Source organism: Diplotaxodon limnothrissa, linkage group LG14 (genome assembly GCF_057381915.1).
Source record: "Diplotaxodon limnothrissa isolate DT_005_m linkage group LG14, D_limnothrissa_male_GT1.1, whole genome shotgun sequence".
In the NCBI taxonomy this organism is placed as follows: Eukaryota; Metazoa; Chordata; class Actinopteri; order Cichliformes; family Cichlidae; genus Diplotaxodon; species Diplotaxodon limnothrissa.
This window is the reverse complement of record NC_140609.1, coordinates 12,904,813-12,922,393: the sequence shown is the minus strand read 5'-3', so window position 1 is coordinate 12,922,393 and position 17,581 is coordinate 12,904,813. Positions and strand designations below refer to the sequence as shown.

Sequence of the window (17,581 nt, the reverse complement as noted above, 5' to 3'; positions counted from 1 at the left end):
ATCAACTGTGCTAATATAGTATACCAAAATGAAAACAATAACTCAAATTTCTCATGTACACTTTCTACAGAGGCACCATCGAGAGCATCCTGTCGAGCTGCATCACTGTGTGGTTTGGAGCCTGCAATGCGTCCTGTCATAGAACCCTCCAACGCATAGTGAGAGCTGCAGAGAGGATCATTGGTGTCTCTCTCCCCTCCCTCCAGGACATTTACAGCACCCGTCTCACTAAAAAAGCCCTTTGCATAGCGGCTGATCCCACGCACCCAATGCAAAGCTTCTTCAAGCTGCTGCCGTCAGGGAGGAGACTGCGGAGTCTCCAGGCCAGGACCAGCAGACTGAAGGACAGCTTCATCCATCAGGCTGTCAGGAAGCTTAACTCCCTCCCGATTCTGCCCCCTCTCCCCTCCTCTCCTCCATGGTCTCACTGAACTCTGTCACATACACACACACACACTCTCTGACTCACTCACTGGCCTGCACCAGTTACCAGTCACTTTGTGGAGCATTGGACTGCCATTACCTCATAAGACTTTGTTGTTATACTATCTCTAACCGTATATTACTAGATCTCCATTTGCACTATTTGCCTATTTGCACTACTCTGCCTGGTTTACACTCAATGTCATTTACCCTTACCTGAATATTGTATATTGTATATTGCATAGCTTTCTTGTTAAATTGTATTGTATTTATTTAAATTTTTACTTTTTAATTATTTTATTTGCATTTTTTAATCACTCTCTTATATTTAAATGTTCATTTGCTATTTCATCTAGGGTTTGAGAGTAACGAAATTTCTATTCTCTGTATGTCCTGTACATGTGGCAGAATTGACAAATAAAGTTGACTTTGACTTTGAGATATTTGAGGTTGTGCTGAAAATAATGGTGCCAAATAAGGCAAGAAAAACATATTTTAAAGGTGAAATATAGAGGTAAAATCAAAAATAGTCAAGAACGGCCAATTATACCCTGGACCACAGAGGGTTAAATTTGAAAACGGTTTTAAAAAAAAACATCCCCATTCTAAAATGTCATGTGACAATCTGATTCATGAAGAGTGATGATGTCACAAGGACATGTGATGATGTCACAAGGACATGTGATGATGTCACAAGCACATGCCTTTGAGCCTTTGAAGTTTTTCTATAAATAGGGGTCAGGAGCAGCAAGTTTTAGTCAGTTTGTTCGCAGCCTTCAAACGTTCGACCAGAGCTATATTTGAAAGTATTTGTAAACCTCTTCAGAGTCACTGAAATTTTTTTTAAACGTTCTCACCAATTCACTGAGCAAACAAACACATTTCAGTCAAGATGACTTTCACCTCAAATCATCTTGAAATATGTAAAGGGACCCTTTTGGGAGGTCACTACAAGGTCGAGGGTTTCCTTGAAGAAGGGGGCTTTGGTATTGTAACCAAATGTTGCAATACAAAAACCAACAAAGTCGTTGCTATTAAAGTCAACAAGAGCGACCCTGAAATTCTGCAACAGGCGAAAATGGAAATTTACATACTGGAGAAGCTGCGAGGCTTGGATGCAGATAGATGCAACATTGTTAAATGGAACGACTTTTTCATCGACGGTGACCGCATCTGCTTAAATTTTGAACTCCTCGATGAAAGCCTGTGGCAGTACATGCGGTACCGGAGGAACCGGGTTCTCCCAGTAACAGAAATCAGGCCAGTGTTATTTCAGCTCGCAAATGCCCTGTCCCACCTGGGTTCTTTGGGAATAGTGCATGCTGACCTCAAACCTGGAAACATAATGGTTGTGGACCGCTATGAGTGTCCAATCAAAGTCAAACTTACAGACTTTGGTTTTGCATGTCCCGCATCTACAGTGATTCCTGGTGACTGTGTGGGGACGGTTGGTTATAAAGCACCTGAGGTTATGATTGGTAGTCTATTTAATGAAGCAATAGACATGTGGTCCCTGGGGCTGGTAGCTGTGGAGCTTGCTACTGGGTATCCTTTCTACCCTGGGAGAAATGATTATGATGTTTTGAAATTCATCATACAGACCCAGGGACAGCCACCAGATCATGTTTTAGACTCTGGCTTTTACACTGATAACTATTTCATAAAAGACAACTACAACGGACAACACTGGACATTTAAGACCGAAAGACAATTTCAAGATGAGACAGGTTGTCAGTCCAAGGACACTCGATGCATAAAACTTAAGTGCCTCGATGACCTTGAACAACTACTGAAGATAAGGGGGTGTTGGGAAAAAATCCAAAATGTATTTGTCAGCCTAATCAAAGAGATGTTAGCATTGGATCCAAACCAGCGCATAACACCCTCGGAGGTTCTCCACCACCCCTTTTTCAATCCTGGCCTCTCTAAGAGTTCTCCCTGCACTGACATGAGTAGCACAGGGGGACAAAACCTTGTGGTCTCTCAGCAGCCTTCTAGTTGCAAAAGAGAAGAATCACAGAAAATCAGCTGCAGTTCCCAAACCTCAGAAGAATTTTCTCAACAAGAATACGTCAACGCATCAGCCAACACATCCTCCTCTATAGATGATCTTGAAATATCTAAAGGGACCTTTTTGGGAGGTCACTACGAGGTCGAGGGTTTCCTTGGAGAAGGGGGCTTTGGTATTGTAACCAAATGTTGCAATACAAAAACCAACGAATTTGTTGCTATCAAAGTCAACAAAAATAACCCTGAAATTCTGCAACAGGCAAAAATGGAAATTCTCATCCTGGAGCAGCTGCGAGGCTTGGATGCAGATAGATGCAACATTGTTCAATGGAACGACTTTTTCATCGACGGTGACCGCATCTGCTTAAATTTTGAACTCCTTGACCAAAGCCTGTGGGACTACATAGAGGACCCGGAAAACCAGGGTCTCCCCATAAGCGAAATCAGGCCAATTTTACATCAACTCACAAATGCCCTGTCCCACCTGGGTTCTGTGGGAATAGTGCATGCTGACCTCAAACCTGGAAACATAATGGTTGTGGACCGCTATGAGTGTCCCATCAAAGTCAAACTTATAGACTTTGGCATTGCATGTCCCGCATCTACAGTGATTCCTGGTGACTGTGTGGGGACGGTTGGTTATAAAGCACCTGAGGTTATGATTGGTAGTCTATTTAATGAAGCAATAGACATGTGGTCCCTGGGGCTGGTAGCTGTGGAGCTTGCTACTGGGTATCCTTTCTACCCTGGGAGAAATGATTATGATGTTTTGAAATTCATCATACAGACCCAGGGACAGCCACCAGATCATGTTTTAGACTCTGGCTTTTACACTGATAACTATTTCATAAAAGACAACTACAACGGACAACACTGGACATTTAAGACCGAAAGACAATTTCAAGATGAAACAGATTATCAGTCCAACGACACTCGATCCATAAAACTTAAGTGCCTCGATGACCTTGGACTAATGCTGAGTATAATGTGGGGCTGGGAAAAAATCCAAACTGTATTTGTCAGCCTAATCAAAGAGATGTTAGCATTGGATCCAAACCAGCGCATAACACCCTCGGAGGTTCTCCACCACCCCTTTTTCAATCCTGGCCTCTCTAAGAGTTCTCCCTGCACTGACATGAGTAGCACAGGGGGACAAAACCTTGTGGTCTCTCAGCAGCCTTCTAGTTGCAAAAGAGAAGAATCACAGAAAATCAGCTGCAGTTCCCAATACTCAGAAGAATTTTCTCAACAAGAATACGTCAACGCATCAGCCAACACATCCTCCTCTATAGATGATCTTGAAATATCTAAAGGGACCCTTTTGGGAGGTCACTACGAGGTCGAGGGTTTCCTTGGAGAAGGGGGCTTTGGTATTGTAACCAAATGTTGCAATACAAAAACCAACAAAGTTGTTGCTATTAAAGTCAACAAAAATAACCCTAAAATTCTCCAACAGGCAAAAATGGAAATTCTCATCCTGGAGCAGCTGCGAGGCTTGGATGCAGATAGATGCAACATTGTTCAATGGAACGACTTTTTCATCGACGGTGACCGCATCTGCTTAAATTTTGAACTCCTTGACCAAAGCCTGTGGGACTACATAGAGGACCCGGAAAACCAGGGTCTCCCCATAAGCGAAATCAGGCCAATTTTACATCAACTCACAAATGCCCTGTCCCACCTGGGTTCTTTGGGAATAGTGCATGCTGACCTCAAACCTGGAAACATAATGGTTGTGGACCGCTATGAGTGTCCCATCAAAGTCAAACTTATAGACTTTGGCATTGCATGTCCCGCATCTACAGTGATTCCTGGTGACTGTGTGGGGACGGTTGGTTATAAAGCACCTGAGGTTATGATTGGTAGTCTATTTAATGAAGCAATAGACATGTGGTCCCTGGGGCTGGTAGCTGTGGAGCTTGCTACTGGGTATCCTTTCTACCCTGGGAGAAATGATTATGATGTTTTGAAATTCATCATACAGACCCAGGGACAGCCACCAGATCATGTTTTAGACTCTGGCTTTTACACTGATAACTATTTCATAAAAGACAACTACAACGGACAACACTGGACATTTAAGACCGAAAGACAATTTCAAGATGAAACAGATTATCAGTCCAACGACACTCGATCCATAAAACTTAAGTGCCTCGATGACCTTGGACTAATGCTGAGTATAATGTGGGGCTGGGAAAAAATCCAAACTGTATTTGTCAGCCTAATCAAAGAGATGTTAGCATTGGATCCAAACCAGCGCATAACACCCTCGGAGGTTCTCCACCACCCCTTTTTCAATCCTGGCCTCTCTAAGAGTTCTCCCTGCACTGACATGAGTAGCACAGGGGGACAAAACCTTGTGGTCTCTCAGCAGCCTTCTAGTTGCAAAAGAGAAGAATCACAGAAAATCAGCTGCAGTTCCCAATACTCAGAAGAATTTTCTCAACAAGAATACGTCAACGCATCAGCCAACACATCCTCCTCTATAGATGATCTTGAAATATCTAAAGGGACCCTTTTGGGAGGTCACTACGAGGTCGAGGGTTTCCTTGGAGAAGGGGGCTTTGGTATTGTAACCAAATGTTGCAATACAAAAACCAACAAAGTTGTTGCTATTAAAGTCAACAAAAATAACCCTAAAATTCTCCAACAGGCAAAAATGGAAATTCTCATCCTGGAGCAGCTGCGAGGCTTGGATGCAGATAGATGCAACATTGTTCAATGGAACGACTTTTTCATCGACGGTGACCGCATCTGCTTAAATTTTGAACTCCTTGACCAAAGCCTGTGGGACTACATAGAGGACCCGGAAAACCAGGGTCTCCCCATAAGCGAAATCAGGCCAATTTTACATCAACTCACAAATGCCCTGTCCCACCTGGGTTCTTTGGGAATAGTGCATGCTGACCTCAAACCTGGAAACATAATGGTTGTGGACCGCTATGAGTGTCCCATCAAAGTCAAACTTATAGACTTTGGCATTGCATGTCCCGCATCTACAGTGATTCCTGGTGACTGTGTGGGGACGGTTGGTTATAAAGCACCTGAGGTTATGATTGGTAGTCTATTTAATGAAGCAATAGACATGTGGTCCCTGGGGCTGGTAGCTGTGGAGCTTGCTACTGGGTATCCTTTCTACCCTGGGAGAAATGATTATGATGTTTTGAAATTCATCATACAGACCCAGGGACAGCCACCAGATCATGTTTTAGACTCTGGCTTTTACACTGATAACTATTTCATAAAAGACAACTACAACGGACAACACTGGACATTTAAGACCGAAAGACAATTTCAAGATGAAACAGATTATCAGTCCAACGACACTCGATCCATAAAACTTAAGTGCCTCGATGACCTTGGACTAATGCTGAGTATAATGTGGGGCAGGGAAAAAATCCAAACTGTATTTGTCAGCCTAATCAAAGAGATGTTAGCATTGGATCCAAACCAGCGCATAACACCCTCGGAGGTTCTCCACCACCCCTTTTTCAGTCCTGGCCTCTCTAAGAGTTCTCCCTGCACTGACATGAGTAGCACAGGGGGACAAAACCTTGTGGTCTCTCAGCAGCCTTCTAGTTGCAAAAGAGAAGAATCACAGAAAATCAGCTGCAGTTCCCAATACTCAGAAGAATTTTCTCAACAAGAATACGTCAACGCATCAGCCAACACATCCTCCTCTATAGATGATCTTGAAATATCTAAAGGGACCCTTTTGGGAGGTCACTACGAGGTCGAGGGTTTCCTTGGAGAAGGGGGCTTTGGTATTGTAACCAAATGTTGCAATACAAAAACCAACAAAGTTGTTGCTATTAAAGTCAACAAAAATAACCCTAAAATTCTCCAACAGGCAAAAATGGAAATTCTCATCCTGGAGCAGCTGCGAGGCTTGGATGCAGATAGATGCAACATTGTTCAATGGAACGACTTTTTCATCGACGGTGACCGCATCTGCTTAAATTTTGAACTCCTTGACCAAAGCCTGTGGGACTACATAGAGGACCCGGAAAACCAGGGTCTCCCCATAAGCGAAATCAGGCCAATTTTACATCAACTCACAAATGCCCTGTCCCACCTGGGTTCTGTGGGAATAGTGCATGCTGACCTCAAACCTGGAAACATAATGGTTGTGGACCGCTATGAGTGTCCCATCAAAGTCAAACTTATAGACTTTGGCATTGCATGTCCCGCATCTACAGTGATTCCTGGTGACTGTGTGGGGACGGTTGGTTATAAAGCACCTGAGGTTATGATTGGTAGTCTATTTAATGAAGCAATAGACATGTGGTCCCTGGGGCTGGTAGCTGTGGAGCTTGCTACTGGGTATCCTTTCTACCCTGGGAGAAATGATTATGATGTTTTGAAATTCATCATACAGACCCAGGGACAGCCACCAGATCATGTTTTAGACTCTGGCTTTTACACTGATAACTATTTCATAAAAGACAACTACAACGGACAACGCTGGACATTTAAGACCGAAAAACAATTTCAAGATGAAACAGATTATCAGTCCAACGACACTCGATCCATAACACTTAAGTGCCTCGATGACCTTGGACCAATGCTGAGTATAATGTGGGGCTGGGAAAAAATCCAAACTGTATTTGTCAGCCTAATCAAAGAGATGTTAGCATTGGATCCAAACCAGCGCATAACACCCTCGGAGGTTCTCCACCACCCCTTTTTCAGTCCTGGCCTCTCTAAGAGTTCTCCCTGACATGAGTAGCAAACGGGGACCAAACCTTGTGGTCTCTCAGCAGCCTTCAAAACAGAAAGATCATAGAGAATCAATCTCCAGCATTGCTTCAACCACGGACAAAAATGACAAAAACACAAACAGGGATTGTAAAAAGCCATTAACAGCAGATTACATTGCAAGAATTAATTAAGCTGCTCCAATAATGATCACTTTGGCTTTTTTGTCTTTTTTAATTTTCACTCCCCCCACCCCAACCAGTCGCGACAGATGGCTGTCCCTTTAAGAGCCTGGTTCTGTCGAAGGTTTCTTCCTTTTAGAAGGGAGTTTTTCCTTCCCACTGTCGCTCATTGCTTGCTCATAGGGAATCACTTGATTGTTGAGGTGGCCAAAACTCTAGGGGAACTAGCAATTCTTGTGAAAATTGAAAAGGGAAAAAAAGCCTAAAAACATAAAAACAACTGATGAATATGTTCTTGAACTAAGGCACAATTTTGCTTAAAATCCATTAAGTAATCTCTGTGTCAAGTTCTTACCAATATTCAAAGCGGAGCAGCGGACAACTTACCATTACATCAGTCCTTCAATCAGACATAATTTGATCCAAATTGGAAATAAACTGGATGTTTATTAAATAAACCAGCTTTAAGCATCATCTAATTGTTGTTTGTAACTCTTTTTAAATATAGTGCTAACCTTTAGCCTCCTAGTAGACATACATGTTTTATAAATGGGAAAATCCTCTTTTCTTTAGAAAAGTTAAGCTCTGACCTTGAAGTCAAGGTCCCTGAGATTTAAACCTTACAGAGATTTTTAGTAAATGCTACCATGGTATTAATTTAAAAATTCTACATTGTCTCGTTCTTGAGTTATTGCATTCACAAACTTGGGTGTCCACAGCGCCCCGCCATATACCAGACTCAAAAGATTATGAGGTAGGTGTTTTGTTTTTGTTTGTTTGTTTTTTAAGTTTTTTCATAAAGATTACAACATAAAAATAACACAATTGGGAATATTATTGTCATTTTTGAAAACACTATTTTGATGTTATCTAATGCAGTGCAAAAAATAAATAACTAAATTGATAACTGGCACTGAGTCTTCTGTGTGCACACATTCTGCATCAACACACAGGGAGACACTGAGACTTCAGAAATTTTTCACTGTGTTTGTCTATACAGCCACAACTTTCAGATTTTTCACAAACAAGCAGCACGGATTTTGTCCTCATCATTTCAGCTAGAAGTACTTTATAAGGGGGTCTTTCAAGTGAACATTGAACAGGTACAGGTGCTTGAAATCCTTGAAAATGCTCGTTCAGGAGTTAGGCCTTTTTCATACAATCCCCCCATTTTCAAAGGCTCAAATTGGATTGAACAAGCAAGTTTTTTTGTTAATAATTGACCGTTTGGAGTGTAGAACTCATAGATATCAAATGTTGTTTCCTCCCTTGCGAGGCCTTTACTGTATCTGCCTTCAGTTCTGGTTGCTTTGCACTGTGAAGCTATTTGAAAGTATTTGTCAAAGAACAATGAGCACTAGATATCCACTAGATGGTGTTATAGTAAAACACAAGCATAACCCTCACTTAGACAATTTTACCTGATACACAGTTTGTGACCATGTATTTACTCTTCTGGCACTTTGCCTTCACAATTTTGTATTAATTTCACTACCTTTTGGCATGATCACCTTTTAATTTGTTTCTCACATTTGTGACAAAGACACTGCACTGGAGGCAAACAAGACTGTGTAAATACATTCAGCAAGTTGGATTAGTTTCCAGTTTCTGCTGAATACAAGCAAAAACCAGTCACTTCAGAAAGATGTTCAGAATAAAATCTGTAAAACTGCCAAAGAGCAGCACGTGAACTGAACACGCCCGCTCTCGTCTGATCTCGGAAAACGTGATTTTCAGATCCAGCAAAGTGGATATTTTTCACTGTGGATAAATTGCATGGAAACGTTTAATGAGTCATCAGCTATTTCACTACAAAGATGATGTGATTAATGTGTTTGATGTGGAGCTCTTATGTAATGATTACATTTTTAAGATGTAATTTTCAAGTGAAAAACATAATATTTATCTGTTGCATAGTTTACAGTGCGGTGTTTTATGCACTGAGTTATCATGTAGAGTTCTGTTTGTCATCTAGCACCATAATCGGGTTTTGTTTTTATTGCATCTTAGATTTTCCAGCTGCTGTGCCTGAGCAGCCACCCAGAGACCCTTTGCTGCAGTTAGTCTCCCTGCAGGAGGCGTCTGGCTGCTGGCTGCTTGATCCAGCTCTGGCTGCTGCACTGGGACAGACCAACGAGGAGGTGGAAAAGTCAAAGCCTGAAAAGATGCACTGCTGTCAATTTAAATATTAACACAAAATGATGATGTGAGATAAAACAGATTTGATTCTATAATTTGAACAAAAACACATGATAAAATTAAAAACACACCATAAAACAAATAAAATGAAGTCAAACTAAACGTAGGCCTGCCTCACAGCCTGAGAATAAACATCTGCATATCAGAAGCTAAAACACTGGTGGTAATCACACTCCTAACCTCCCACTGAGCTGCACCAGCGTCTGATATTATCCAGAAACCACACGGCAGCAGAAATTATTTTCCTCATCAGTTGTTGTAAAAACATGTCAGCACATTATTTTAGAGCATTTATGATATCACAGTTTGGGATTTCATCAGAAGAGCATCCAGTGTAATAATCTGCCAAATCAAATATGCAGAGCTGCCCACCTTGGTGACCCCGTGTGACAAAGAAGTACACAAACATATGTAATATTACTGGTTGTAGAAAGTAAAATGTGTGTTCTGTCTGTTTTATTTGATTGATTTTGATTTGGGGAATTAGACCAGCAGTGAAGTGTGGGCCACCATTCTGGCTCTGATCTGGCTTCATGGTTTCAAGATGGATGCAAAGGACGAGTGGGAGCTTCTGGCTATGAAGGCTGCCTCGTGGCTCTGTGCTCACAATGGTACTAGCAATGATTGTAACAGATAAAATAACAGCTTTAAAAAACTGTTTCATTCTACAGCTTTCCTCCCACAATCATTATTTTAATATCTGTTTTGTGTTTTTAGCACCGTGTGTGTCAGAGTGTGTGGATGCTGGAAATGTCCTGCTGGGTTGCAGCGTGAAGAAAGAAGCTCTGGGACTCTGAGGGTTTTCTTAAAGTAACTTCATCTTCAGAGTGAACAGAAGCAGGTCTGCTTACTCCACACTGCCTTTGATACAGAGCTGTTTTATATCATCAACCCCTTTTACATGTTTATTTGTCATGAATTATGTACCTAATATTGGTTTTACCATTGTGGAAAAAAAGTATGTCAAAATTGTCTGAATACTCCTGACACAGTAGAAGATTGGACCACTGCTGTGGCAGCTCATTCACAAAGTGTTTTAATTCCTTTTCTCTGCCACTAGATGGCGATTATGTTCATACTTTTACTGATTTCACACAGAAACACCAAAACCAATCTAAGAAGAGTCTTTTCCCTTCCTGTTATAGTTCGGAAAATGGCTTCAGTTCAGGACATTTTCAAGATGGTCCTCAGTGAATTGGAGTGAATAGAGCAAAACTTTTAAAATAACTATTTACAGTGTTTACACCATCTTCTAAACAAAAGTAATATTTTTATGGCCAAATTGAAATGAAACTATACAGAACGTCATTCTGTTTCTCTCGCAGGAGTTACAATTTTATCCATGAAACACTTTCATTCTGCTAATTGACACCGATTGATCCTTGACAGGGCTCTAGACTAACTTTTTGCCATGGGCGTACCAGTACGCCTAACTTTAAAAAGTTAGGCATACCGGCACAAAAGTTAGGCGCACACAAATTTTATAATAATTTATATAATATAGAGAGATAGAGAGAGAGCTAGCTGTGCATGGAGTGTGATTTTAATAGTCGTGGAAGCAAAACAGCAAAATTCATGACGACATTGATCAAATGTGAAGCGCAGTTTGCTGCTTCTTTTGCTGCTGGCTCGATGAATTTTGGTTGAAAGAGACAAAACCTGCAGCTCAGAATCAGCGCAAAAAGACGTAAACACAGACCGGACGCATCAGAATCGCTGAGCTCCGACAGCGTGTCCGTCTAAGGCCGTCAGGTGAGAAAGCCGAGAAAGACAAAGCTGATTCTGATGCGTCGGGTCTGTGTTTACGTCTTTGTGTGAATCCGTGTACCTGCTCTCATTTGCTGTTTGGTTGTTGTTGAAATGGTTTTGTGAGCTTTAATCTGAGAATCTGGCGTTTCTGGCAAAACACAGTTATATTTAAAAGTCATTCAGGATTTAATGAATTGATATCGCTTTATTCAAGCTACTCCTCCCACTTCCACCTGCACCTTCATCTGGACCACGGCGAATCAGAGAGGTCCCGCCCCTTACTATCTCTGATTGGTTTAGTCCACGATAGGGGCAAAATGTGTGTATGTTGTTGACCACAGGGAAGGTTGCAGATTTATTTTTTATTTTTTGCTACCCAAACAGTTGGTCGCACAGGTGCAACCAAATATTTCTTTTTAGTCGCACCACTGAAAAATTTGGTCGTATTTGCGACCAAATTGGTCGCACTCTAGAGCCCTGCTTGAACGTCTTAACACAGCACATAGTCTCCATTCATGTTCGCTTATTCATGACTGTAGTTAGAGTTACATCTGAATTTTCAAAAACTGCCTGTTTTGTAGTGATTGAAATAATAATTAGCATAAAAAGTTATGAAATCTATGTTTGGTTTTTTATTTCTTTGTTGTAACAATTTTGGAAATAAATTGTATATTGGCGTAAAAGTATCAATATATTTGAGGTTTGAGCAGCAAAGTTGAGTACCAGGGTTTTGCTCCTGAATAACTTCCTAAGTCTTCTCTGCCAATGCCAAATAGCTTTCTGGGTGCTGCGCTGCACTGTCAGAGCACACCTCCTTATCTACGGTTTTCTGTGTTTCTTATTCTCTTTAAAAGTTCTGCTGAGGGCCTCCTATACTCAAAGTCTAAGAGCCAGCTCTGTTCTTTGGCTCGACTTTCTTCCATAATCTTTTCACTTTTGTGAGAAATAAAACACAATTTAAGAACAGATTGTCATAAAAAGAAATGGCATCAATAACTACACCAAGGACATTCAAAACAAATTTTAAACTTGGCTTAAAGACCATAAGTCTGATCTGAAAATGTCGACCAACTTCAACATTTAGATTGTGACACTAACTTGTCTCTCTTCCACAGTGTGTTTCCTTTGTCCTGCTCCGCTCTCCCTTAACCAGTTGTGGCAAATGGCTGCCCCTTCCTGAGCCTTGATCTCCCAGAGCTTTCTTCCTGTTAAAAGGGAGTTTTTATTTCCCACTGTTGCCAGGTACTTGCTCAAAGAGGATCATTCAATTGTTGGGGTTTTTTTTGTCTGTATTACTTAGTGTATTTACCTTACAATATAAAGCACCTTGAAGTGACTGTTGTGTTGATTTGGCGCTATATAATTAAAACTGAATTACATCTCTGAAGAAATGTTTCATGCATGTTTTGTTGCCTTTTTAAAGTGATGGGGGAATAATTGTAATGGGCTAATAAAAAGGGACAGACGTGCTCTGTGTAAAGATCAACCCTTTGACCATCATTCACTGCATCATTAATTGCTTTAACTTATAGTCCATAATGCTGTAAAAACAAAAGAAGGAAAAGCTGAGTCATTTTCACATTTTTATTGAGGTTTGAATTCAGCAAGTCTGTTGCTGATCTCAGTAAATGTAACAGGATGTCTCCGAAAATTTACAGTTGTGGATAAAACAGGGTGATGTGTTATTGTCAGGTTTGAGTGAATAACAGGACCCAAATGCAGGACTTCCTGAGAAGCCACAGGCAGTTTATTTACTTCACTTACTATTTATATCAGTTTGGCCAGCAGTCACGTATAGGTTCAAACAAAATGGCACGAGGCTGCAAAAATATTTATCATCTAGTAATCTTTATTAATGAAAGCATGAGTGTACCCACCAAAACACACCAAAGAACCCAACCCCTGTAACAGCAACTGGCTTCTTTTTATTCTCTATCATTCAGGTGAGCATCTGGAATAGCCCAAGTCTGGGGGAAGCAAACCAAACGAGGAACAAAACATCCACATATGCAAACATCAAACCACAATATAACACATGGAAGACATTTATATTTTGTACAAAGTCCTATGAATAATTCAATATGTATATGCTTCAGTCAATTGCATATAAATTAGAAACACCAAGAGTGAAACTTCCCCAACCTGGCACATTGGTTTACTCCAGGAGCTCATAGACAAGTAACAAAATCTGTTGTTGTGCTTCACCTTTGCTCCCAGTGTGTCCTGCCCATTATTAACCAAGCTCTCCCTCTGTTACACTGGAGTCCTTGCCAGTGTTTCTCACCCACGTTCATGTGATTAAGATTCCTGTAACAAACGAAACTTTGTATTCCCGTGAAAATATCTTTTTTTATTGAGTCTGCTTTTGGCTAAAGGCCAACGTATCGACCTTCCTTGGGACAGAAAATAATCTGTGTCTTAGTCTTAATACTCGTCAACAACACACACAAAACAAAAATGAGCATTTAAATTTAAATGACATAAATAACACTGAATATAAACAGTCTGGTTTTCTAATATTGAAATGAAAGAAATTCTATTTTTTAAATTTAATCATTTTGAATTTTTAACAGCACTGCCAAACTCTGATTCCTTCTTTAATAAACCTGGAGAGTCACTTACCTCTGTGTCAGTACTTACCAAAATATTGCCTCTTGCCCCTCTGACAGATGACCTCGCCTGAGAAAAAACAAAAAACAAACCTTAAAATGGCTGCAACTGCTGTGCTCCCTAAATTAGTACAAATAGGGGGAAAGGAGAGTAGGCATGTTAAATATTACAGTTAGATTTTCTTAAACTTTCACTCTTAGAAAGCATTCTGTTTTAAAGCGAGCACTTTAAAGACATGATGTTTGTGCAGGTCTCCACTCCTTCCTCCTCATGTTATCCAGCCACTGGTTCAGTCTTGCTGCTCCATCATAACCTTTAGTAAAACGAGAGGCTCAGAAGCAACAAGAGTATTGTGTGAAAAGAGATCTGAATAAACAAAGAGTGGCAGACCCCCGGCTGTGTTGTGTTCTTGCTATTAGCAACTTTATGGTGATTCAGAACATACAGAACATACAGAACATACAGATCCTTTTTTATAGATGATGTTTGCTGAGTATTCATGCATGCATCATCCATTAATGTTTGGGAGGAGGGGCTGATTGACTTTGTCAGGACTGTTTTTCCCAATAAGCCACCACTATTAAACTTTGACGAGCCTTATGGCCAACTCAACCCATCAGATCTTTGATGTGTTAAAGCCAAAAACCTGCTACAAGACACAATCGAGAGGACTGATGAGAAAAGAAAGTGAACTGGATTTTCTTCAAATTTAAAGAGCACCGTTAGCTTTAGCTCATTTAGCTTTGTTAGTGAGCATACATGTAGCTTACAAATAAGTAAATTGAATTAAGGGAGGGAAGAATCAACTTGAAGGCTGAACTCCAGGAAAAACTAGGAAGCTTGAAAGGGAAACAGCAGTTACTTTGGCTGCTGCCACAGCCGCTCCTTAAATACCTGGTCTTGCTGACACACTTAATTATCAAGCTGGTGCCTACATGAAGGTGAGAACTTCACTCCCAACCACTGAATAGACAAGATTGTATCCACACGACGGCTTTATTGATCCCTTTGCAGAGGTTTGAAATTTCTTAAAATAAATCTCAGAAAATCGGTTTGGTTTCGATGTTTAAATTATTTTTCCACAACAACAAACAGAAGCATCGATGTGAGCATCGGTCCAAAGAAAAACAATACAAAGATATTATTAGTAGCTAACATATTGCACTTTGGGCTACTGACTAGATAGCCACTAATTACGCGAGGAAATACAAGAATAACTGAATGCAATTTGATTTATTGAATTTGTTTATTGAAAATGACTTGAAGAAAGACGAGAACATTTGTTGTCGTTTAAAGTTTTCTTTATTTTGTGCCAAATTGGTGCCAAATCAATAAATGAGCAGTAGAAGCTACCGTTCACAGATGGAAAATGTAAAACACTCACTTGCCACTCTATTAAGAACATGTTGCTTTTTGGTCAATGTGACGGACCAAAAAGCAACAAAGTTATTGTACCCAATTGATCCCTATGAGCGACCGTGGAGAGGAAAAACTCCCTTTTAACAGGAAGAAACCTCTGGCAGAACCAGGCTCAGGGAGGGCGGCCATCTGCTTCGACCGGTTGGTGGATAAGTGAGTGTTTTTTGTGCATTTTAAATATTTAATTACTGTGAATGTTATATTAAATATTTAAATGACATATATACTTACCTGAAGCAGACGTGATGTGGGAAATTTCTGAAAATACCACACAGAAATGAGCAGCCTTCAAAGTGGTTTATTAATTTGAAGGCTGCTCATGTATGCTGTGTGGCTTACCTGTGTCTGTTATTTCTGAAATACGTCTCTGAGTCTTCTTTCCACCTCCCAGCGGGATTTATCCGAGACGCTTTCTTCCCACATCTTTCTGAATTTCCTCTGTTTGACCAGGTCTTTTAGGATGGCCTTTCCATGAGCTCTGCAGAGAGAAGCATTTTTAATCAGCACATTAGTTTCTAAGTAAATGCAGAGAATTTATCAAAAGAAAGTCAAAATAGAAATATCAGCCTATAATTGTTAAAAGTTCACACTGACCTGACTTCAGAGGAAGCATCCTGACACAGTTCACTGACAGCCAACAGGAAGCATTTGGTGAAAATCCGTCCTGCAGACAGAACTTTCTCTGCTTCCATGAATTTATTGATTATAAGGAGCCCCAGTGCGGCACCAGCTCTCACGAGAACGCTCTTATGTCTGAGGAAGGAAACACAGACAAATCCACTCAGTGTGTTTGATTTTCACCTGATCTGATTGTGATGCTGGGGTCACAGATACTCTTCACAGGTGTGAACTTACTTCAAACCCATAGTCACCAGGCTGTTTAGAAAGCGACTCGGGCTGCAACCGTGAACCAGAGCGGTCAGAGCTTCCTTGGCATGCTGCTGAATGAGCATATTGGCATTTGCCCTTACAAACACCTGGAGTAAACTCTCACAGGTCCATTCAGCTTCTTTGTCCATCCTCTCTCTGAGGTGTACACACAAATATATTACGGTGTCCAGTGCCGCACAGGACACAAGAGCGATTGTTTTTAATCTAAAGAATCAGAGGAAATTTCAGCAGTTAGAAATCAAACTTGTTACAAAGATGCATGAGACAGGGCACGCTTGCAAACATGGACAGAAGAGGGTGGCATAAAGACAGATGTAGAGAAAAACAGCTGGTATACCTCTTGTGTCACCCCCAAGCAAACTCTACGGAGGTTTAACTCCAACTCCTCTTGGTGATGCCGCACCAGGGTGCGGATGTATCGCAACCCCTCTTTCTTTTTCTTCCTGTAGGAACATCAAATAGTTTTAAAACTCACATCCTCACATTAAATTGAAAATAATTAATGATAACAGTAGAAAATCATTTTACCAGTCGTCCTGACTCAGCAAGCTGAGGCTCAGCTGGAGAGTCTCTGAAGGATCAGAGACTGGCTGAAGCTCCTCCCCTAACTTTTCGTCAATTGACAGGAGGTACCCCATGATAAGCCCTTTAAAGTCCACCTCTGGAGGGTGTCTAACAACCCTTCGAGGTTTCCTTTGTTCTGGAGCTGGAGTTTGAGGAGGAGCTGGAGCTGGAGGAGGAGCTGGAGTTCGAGCAGGGGCTGGAGCTCCAGGAGGAGCTGGAGCTCGGGAAGGAATTAGCCTCCAACGAGCTGCAATAGTTTGGGGCAGAGAGGCATCCACATTTTTTAAAATTGTTTGCTCCAATGCCTCAAACATATGTTGGGCTGTCACCAGCCTCACAACACCAGCAACTTCTTTGTCTGCACAGATTAGATCATGAAATATTTATTACTCACATTTCTGTTTGTTTGCAGCTGAAAATGAACAAGACTAAAGTGCACTTTAAAGGGGAGAGCAAACCATGTATGTCTATAAGTGTTTTTATTTAATTACATTTTTCAAGTTTTCAATTCATCATAATCAGTCTTAATTAACCATTTACCAAAATTTGTATTCAAATAAAACCAAATCACAGGCTGGATAAAAAGTGAAGCTGAAATGTCAAACTTTTGACCTCTATAGATATTTTACCATGGCAACACCTTAACATTCAATGTGTTTTAGCAATGTGTAAACTCTGGTTGGAGGGTTTATCTCTCACACAACAGCTGATTAAAAGTCTGAAGAGTTTAAATGTCTGACATTCTGACTCATCATTACGTCGATTTAAGAACTGACCTGTTTCTCTGTAGCTTTTTAACCTCACTGGAATCTGACTTCTCCTGTGAGGACGAGAAG

General features: G+C 40.8%; 1 protein-coding gene across 1 annotated transcript; it reads left to right on the top strand.

Annotated features, from left to right (window-relative positions):
• The first annotated feature begins 2,272 nt into the window (after positions 1 to 2,272).
• Positions 2,273 to 10,309, top strand: LOC146618540 (uncharacterized). Its single transcript, XM_085370086.1, has 4 exons — positions 2,273 to 6,449; positions 9,324 to 9,454; positions 10,000 to 10,123; positions 10,230 to 10,309. Exons 1-4 carry the CDS (start codon positions 2,273 to 2,275, stop codon positions 10,307 to 10,309), a joined length of 4,512 nt encoding a protein of 1,503 aa, XP_085226212.1.
• Positions 10,310 to 17,581: the final 7,272 nt, after the last annotated feature.

Excerpts from the sequence above, each read along its gene's own strand:
- LOC146618540 (XM_085370086.1), top strand. The coding sequence starts at position 2,273 with ATGTTAGCATTGGATCCAAACCAGCGCATAACACCCTCGGAGGTTCTC. Across the intron at positions 6,450-9,323 it reads AGAGGACCCGGAAAACCAGG|ATTTTCCAGCTGCTGTGCCT; the intron begins GTCTCCCCATAA and ends ATTGCATCTTAG. Across the intron at positions 9,455-9,999 it reads TGGGACAGACCAACGAGGAG|ACCAGCAGTGAAGTGTGGGC; the intron begins GTGGAAAAGTCA and ends TTGGGGAATTAG.